The sequence below is a fragment of the Palaemon carinicauda genome, chromosome 11, assembly GCF_036898095.1.
Source record: "Palaemon carinicauda isolate YSFRI2023 chromosome 11, ASM3689809v2, whole genome shotgun sequence".
Lineage (NCBI taxonomy): Eukaryota > Metazoa > Arthropoda > Malacostraca > Decapoda > Palaemonidae > Palaemon > Palaemon carinicauda.
The window spans coordinates 63,009,884-63,017,383 of record NC_090735.1 but is presented as its reverse complement, the minus strand read 5'-3'; the positions used below and the strand labels follow the sequence as shown (position 1 = coordinate 63,017,383).

At 36.5% G+C, this 7,500-nt stretch overlaps 1 protein-coding gene across 1 annotated transcript in view; it reads left to right on the top strand.

The window, feature by feature from the left end:
• Positions 1 to 1,729: 1,729 nt before the first annotated feature.
• Nrx-1 (Neurexin 1) overlaps positions 1,730 to 7,500 on the top strand; it is a 490,730-nt gene continuing 484,959 nt past the window's right edge. Inside the window, 1 exon segment of the mRNA XM_068383064.1 lies at positions 1,730 to 2,633. Within this exon segment, the coding sequence (XP_068239165.1) occupies positions 2,034 to 2,633 (600 nt within the window). The 5' untranslated portion in view covers positions 1,730 to 2,033.

Genomic DNA, 7,500 nt, shown 5'->3' with positions numbered 1-7,500 from the left:
TCTCTCTCTCTCTCTCTCTTGGTACAAAGGAGATTAATTCATACTTTTAAAACAAAATAATTTTATTTAAATCTAATGCTAATAGATGATGTTTTCAATATGGTTTGTCCAATATACTGCCCCTGTCTTTAAATTTCTCGATTAGTATCCCGACGGCAGTAAAATAAATAGGTTGCCTATGTGGATGTCGAAGGTTGAATTCTTCTGTAATTTCGCGATAAAACCATTCTTCCTTCTCGTCCACTTGAGAGTACCAACTCGATCCGTTCTTCTTTAGACAGTGCCATCATTCGATCTGGAGAGGATAACAACATAAATAAATGAAATAGTGAAATTTCCTGTGTACCCAGACAGACAAACAGACGACCCTGCATCAAAGCAGGGTCTTCAGAAGAATAGAGGAGATGGGTGCTGATTTTGGTGTTGCTTTGCAATGCACCGACAACTGTTCTCTTGCCAAGGGTTTATGAAAGGTCTGTTTTAGTAAGGGGTGACAATTTTGCTGGCAGGATCTTGCAATGGATGAAGGTTTTGTGACAGCGAATGGTTCTATACCTATACTCAGGCACATATATTCCGAAGGTAAAGTTGAACTAATAGTAAAATTTATTCGTGGACTAATATTTTAATTGAGTGCAATATATATATATATATATATATATATATATATATATATATATATATATGTATATATATATCCCTAAATTACACACACACGCACACACAAACACACACACATAAATATATATATATATATATATAGATATATATATATATATATATATATATATATGTGTGTGTGTGTGTGTGTGCGTACGTGTGTGTGTAATTTAGGGTGTATTAGCACTTTGGCCGCTGATATTCTTTTTGCCGATATAATAAAGGAAGGCGACTTGATTGTTTGACTGTTGTAACTGAAGACTGTGAATCCATCTCTAGTTTATATTATCTATTCCTGAATCCGTTAATCCATTACACCGTGGACTGCCAAACCGATGTGTATTTTTTTTAAGCAAAAAGCTGTTTACGAATAATAAATTACGATTGTTAGAAACAACCTAGTTAAGTCGTGTAATTACCATTTAAACGATTCATCCTCTTTAACGGGAAAAGACATAGAGCGAAAAACACAAATATAAATATATTAGTTTTCGAAAATATGAAACAAGAAAATTGTAAGTTGAAGTTAGACAATAATGATATTAATAATGATGAATTATATAGGATGAACATTTCGTCTCGTTTTATGTATAACATTAACATAAAGCTACATTTAGGATGTAAATGAAACGACTTTACATATTAATGATACCAGAATACAATGAAGATAATAATTGTAGTCAATGCTATTACAAATAAGATGCATTTAGAGGGTCTGGGAAAGTAAATTCTAAGAAACGACACTGTGTGGAAATGTGTCACAGTATCAAAATCACTACGATGTTACGGAGTAGGAATTGAAGACGCGACGGAAAATAGAATGAAGTATGAGGAAGGAAGCCTTCCTCTCTTCTGAAGAAAGGTAAATAAACCATGGGCTTGGAAAGGTTTTTTTTTTAGAGAGAGAGAACTGGAAGGTTTTTCTTTTTGTGAATTGGAAGACTTGGGCGAAGGTGATGATGAGGAAGAGGTCGAGTAAAAGAGGATGTAGCTTGGAGTAGGGACTGGTGGTAAAGAAGGAGGAGTAGGAGGAGGAAGAGGAGTGTGAGGAGGAGGAGGAGGAGGAGGAGGTGCGCGGAGAAGAGGCGTGGTGGTGCAGAGAGTGACCGAGTAGTGCGACTGAGGTACCACCATCAGGTTGCGGAACAGTTTATGTGAGGACGTCCGTCCGCGTGGGTGCCGTGCCACTGCTCCGTCCTCGTGCAGTGCCAGTGTGTCAGTGTCATACTTGTTCCTGCTCCTGCTGCTGCTGTAGCTGATGTTCCTTCTTGCAGGAGTAGTAGACTCTGCCATGCTGGGCCGTCACCAGTGAGTGTAACGACAAAGGAGTAGAGAATCATTTCCTGGTCAGTGTTGGTGTGGTGATTGTGGCCATGGGTGCCACTAGTGTTTGGTTTGGTTGGTTGGCCCTGGCACTCGCCATGGCCTGCCGTTCCATCAGTGGATTCTTATTGGAAGGGTCGCCCTCCTCCTTCGCCCAGTTCCCCCGGTGGGTTCCCGGTGCCAATGGCTCCCTCGAGTTCGAGTTCTTGACTCAGGAGCCCAGTGGGTTGTTCCTCTATACCGATGACGGGGGCTCCTACGAGTTCTTCGAGGTCAAGCTGATCGAAGGCTCCGTGCGACTCCACTACAATTTGGGAGGAGGCGCCCGCCTGCTGACGGTGGGGCGTGGCCTGAACGACGGCCGTTGGCATAGGGTGAAGGTGTCGCGCCGTCATGACAAGACCCAGCTGACGGTGGACGGACTGTCCGAGTTTCGTTCGGCAAAGGCCCTCGACCATGAATTCGGTTCGCCAGCCTCCAACTCCTTTGTGTACGTCGGCGGTCTGCCCGACCTCGTCAGCAGGCAGGTCGGGGCCAGGCTGACACTGCCCGTCGTCACCCTCGAACCCCGATTTGCAGGGCAGATCCGCCAGCTGATCTTCACGGGCGTCGATGGTATTCCGCGATCTCAAGATATGGTCGCTAGTCAGGTAAGTCTAAGATTTACCTTCGAAATAGATCGTATTACTAGAAATTATATTATTACAAGGGAATTCTGTAATAAATTATATTTAATTTTGTAAGTTTTTCTGTTTTTATTTAGTTTTTGTGTATTTGCTGCCATACTATTGCTATTTTTACCTTTGTTCTATTTTAGTGTGGATCTTTAATATTTGTTATTTTAAATTCAATACTAAGCCTGTAGTGATTCAGGCTTTCATTAGTGTTTAGATTTATTTAGTTATAACTCTCATACAGAATTTAAACTAAGCCATTGAAGTTACATTTGCCTTATGTGCTATTGAATTTCTAGTATAGTTTCCCTCTTGGTCCCTCTTACTCCATTGGTGTATCAAGGACCCCCGCCATTCGATCAGATATGTCCTGTATTGTCGTTTGCATGTATCCGCGTGACATTTATTGTATCCGCGAAGTATCCATGAAGAATAACGGTCACGCAACGCGTCGCCTGCACCATTGCCAATTTCGTGGGGTTCACGAAATTGAAATGATACAAAATAGAATTATAAAAATTTTTTATTGATTGTGAGAAATAATGGGAACTGGACTCGGTATATATGTTTAGGCTGTCAAAATAGACAGGTGTAAAGAGAAGAAAAAATCACGACTTGTTTTTCTCATAATTTTAGTTTATCCAGTTATTTTCCTTTTCTTCTTTGCGAAGGTTAGGGTTTTGGCGTATTATCGTTTGTAAAATGGAGATGCATTTTGTTTTTCTTTTTTACACATGCATGTTGAAATGTTTTAATGGCCCAGTCTTGAATCTCTTACCCAGAGAGCAAAATAGTTAATTATTTTTTCGTAAAGGTATATTGACTTGAATATGAAAAAGATTTTAATTTTAAGTAATCGTTAATGCATTTATTCAGTTATAGTTTTTCTTTGACTAGCTTTTCTCGTTTAATTTAATCTTCAATATCACTTTTACACCTGTATTGTTGGCCTCTGTTTCTATACCGGAAATGTCCATGGTAGCCACGACGCTCTACTGAGAAATAGATAATCATCCAACTGACCTTCTCCTGCCATTTCGTTTCATGTTCCACTTGCATTGATAAACAGTCTTGTGAGAAAATGCTAGTGGTAGTTTTGAAACTGGTCCTCGGACAGTTTTTTGTTGTTCTTATGAAATAAGTAATTCAATCACTCCATTAGCTGTCCGACCTTAATGCAGCCCATTGACCGTTCGAAAGGTTGTCCTTTGTGTGATCCCAATTCAGCAATGATAGCCATCGATTTCAAAAACAAGTAGGCTCTCCCCAAAAAAATTTTCAAGGCCTCTGTCTATTAGTAGACAGTGGTCAGCGGTAGACACATGGTGTCCATGTTTCAGACAGACATTAGTTATTTTATTCCATGGGTAGTTTTTTCAACAGGACCTACAACATCAATTTATCGTGTGTATAAATATATATATATATATATATATATATATATATATATATATATATATATATATGTATATATATATATATATATATATGTATATATATATGTGTGTATATATATATATATATATATATATATATATATATATATATGTATATATACAGTATATATGTGTGTATATATATATATATGTATATATATATATATATATATATATATATATATATATATATGTGTGTGTGTGTATATATATATATATATATATATATGTGTGTGTGTGTATATATATATATATATATATATGTATATATATATATATATATATATATATATATATTTAGGTATTTAGCGTATCACAGAATATTGCTTGTTTATTGTCAAATCCGCATTATCGTAGCACTTAGCAAACGGTTAACTCTTCAGTTTCTTCTTGAAAATCTTAAGATATTCTTTCTTTCGGATGTATAGTGGGATTTTGTTGTATGGTCTATGGGCCGCATATTTGGAAGCTTTAGGTCTAGAATCTACAATACACTTATTAGCGTCGGTAAATACCGCCAGATTAGGTTACCGGAAACAAATTGATTAATCACTCAACATACTTGGTTACAAATTTTAGTATTTTGATTAGCTAACTGTGAGTTATGACCTGGGTCGTTAATAGTTGATATATTATCAATATATATATATATATATATATATATATATATATATATATATATATATATATATATATATATATATACACACACACAATTATATGTATGATCAATTTGTTTACACGTTATTAATGGTAGATTCAAATTAATTTAATTCTTTTTTTTCTTGGCTTATCGTCCATGTTTTATAGATTTTGTTCATTTTGATCAGCGAAAACTTGCTTGGCAAGTTCCTGACCATTTGTTTTGCACCGTAAGAACCTGTGCACTCTCTTATTAGAATTCGGCGTGAAATCGAATGCTAGTTTTTGTACCATTTACATACATCAAAACGTCATTTGTTCATTTTAGCACTCACGATATTCTTTAGATGAAAATCGTTCATTGATAATTGGGAATTTCTAAAAGTTCTTTGTTTATGTATTTGAATACTAGACGTTGGGTTTCTCACTTTGGACATTTGTTCCTCTCGACACTTTCATGGCCGTAGGTAATAAAAAGAACTATTGCATTCATTTTTAGGTAATGAATGTGTTGATTACCTAACATCGTCAACCTAAATTGAAATAGTCAGTCTGTATCTAAGTCTAACATATTCGTTCAAGTACTTTACATTTATTGAAATTTTGAAAATCTTATGCTGTTTACATACTTACTTGTATTAGATGCCATTTGATTTGGCCTTACAATACCATTGTTATTCTTGAATATGTTCATTGGTATTGTCCGCACATACTTGCTGTACATACAAAGCGTTGTTATTGATACATAAAAGCATTATGGTTAGATATAGCAACGTCAATTTTTAAGAACGAACCATTCAAATAAAAGTGAAACGAGTGTTGCCATATCTTTTAATTGGCCACTTGGGAGGCCCCTTGTTTTGACTATTAGATTCCCCCGAACGCAATGTGGCTAATCTTAGATATGTCTTAACTGATGGGAGTACAGTAACAGACGCCTCGCCGCGCATGCGCGTTCTGGATCGATAACGTTACACTATATGGGAGAAGGTTGACCGATCTGGGAATAGTCATACGATTAAACTGGTTTCTTGAATCGCCGCTTGGCTGTGATTTTTATCATATATATTCATTGCCTTTTTTTTATATTTTTTACTTTAAGAGCCTAAGGGAGATCCAGAGTTTTTTTTATTTCATTATGATGTACTCATTTACTGTAATTAAAAAAAGACATGAGGCTTTATTTGGCTGTCAAGAGTGAGCTTTTTTTAAATATATTTAGTTTAGGACAGATATATATATATATATATATATATATATATATATATATATATATATATATATATATATATATATATATATATATATATATATATGTGTGTGTGTGTGTGTGTGTGTGTGTGTGTTTACCAGGGATAGACTGTTACAATACTAGCCATGTTATTTTCTAGCTTATTCCCTGGAGGTTGATCCCTTGGTTACCTCACACTGCTACTGAAAACTGAAGTCAAAGGTCATTGGCCAAAATTACGTCCCATTCAAAGCTATTGGAGTTGCTCTGTTTAGGAAGCCTAGTATTTACGACTGTTTTGGATTCTTTCTTTATATAGTTCTGAATATTGCCTTTCATAAAAGAATCTTTCCGCTTTCGTCGAATGCTTCTTAGTTAATGAATGGACAGTTTCACTCTCAATGAATGCATTTGCATTCATTGCATTATTTTTTTCCTGCTGGTGCATAAATATCTGATTTCATTTGCAATGCGTCTTTGCGCAACTCCATCTCAGAAGCTGTCCCCTGGATATGAAAATGTCGTGCCCAAACATTTCGCATGTCAGTTGTCACTCTTGATAACGTGTTGGCGATGTATCTCTCTCTCTCTCTCTCTCTCTCTCTCTCTCTCTCTCTCTCTCTCTCTCTCTCTCTCTCTCTCTCTCTCTCAAGTTCATGGAACTGTTTACTTGTACGGACTTCAGAAAAAATTTTTGTTCCTCCGAGAAAGTTTACTTTTAATAATTTTTTGGAATTAATTTATTCTTTTAAATTTTCGGTTTACCAGGCCGCCATAAAAGCTGGCTAAACTCTGTTTGTTTCCCCTTAATTTTAAGAGAAATAAACAGTTGCAACTTTATTTTAAGAACAACAAAGTGCAGAAGCAATGAAATCATCAATTAAAGTATGAATTAATCTGTATATTTATTCATCGGAATGCCGCTATAGAAACTACTTAGTGATAGTGGGCTTAAGGTCACAAGACATTGATCTCGCTGTTTGGCGAATGCTGTGCGTTCTTCCTCTTCGGGGGGGGGGGTGTTTCATTGATTGCAGTAGAAGAAGAAAGCAGCAGTAGAAGCTTTCAGCCCGCAGCAGTAAGTACTGAGGACCATTGATCGCTGTGTCGGCCTTTGTCATTTGATCGTGTGTTGTCAGCGTCATTTACTACTCTGGGCATTTTCTCTGACATTTAGTCACTCAGTACTGTTAGTGACTTGTCAGGTCAATCACTGGTGTTCTGCCGACCGGCCTTGTCCTTTCCGTCAGAGACTTCGGGTGAATCGCTTGACTTTTTCACGTATTTCATTATCATCATCATTGGTACTAACGTCTCATGATATCATGATGATAATGATCATTGATGATGTTATTTTTTTGATAATCATATATTCCATGGAGAATTGTACTACTCAGTCACAGCACCCAAATATATCGAACCCTAGCTCTGGAAGGCGCTGTGATACCGTAGGAATACCACGAAAGACGCGCACACTGTCACACACAAATGTATATACATTTATGTATAATGTGATCAATATATTCATGTTTAT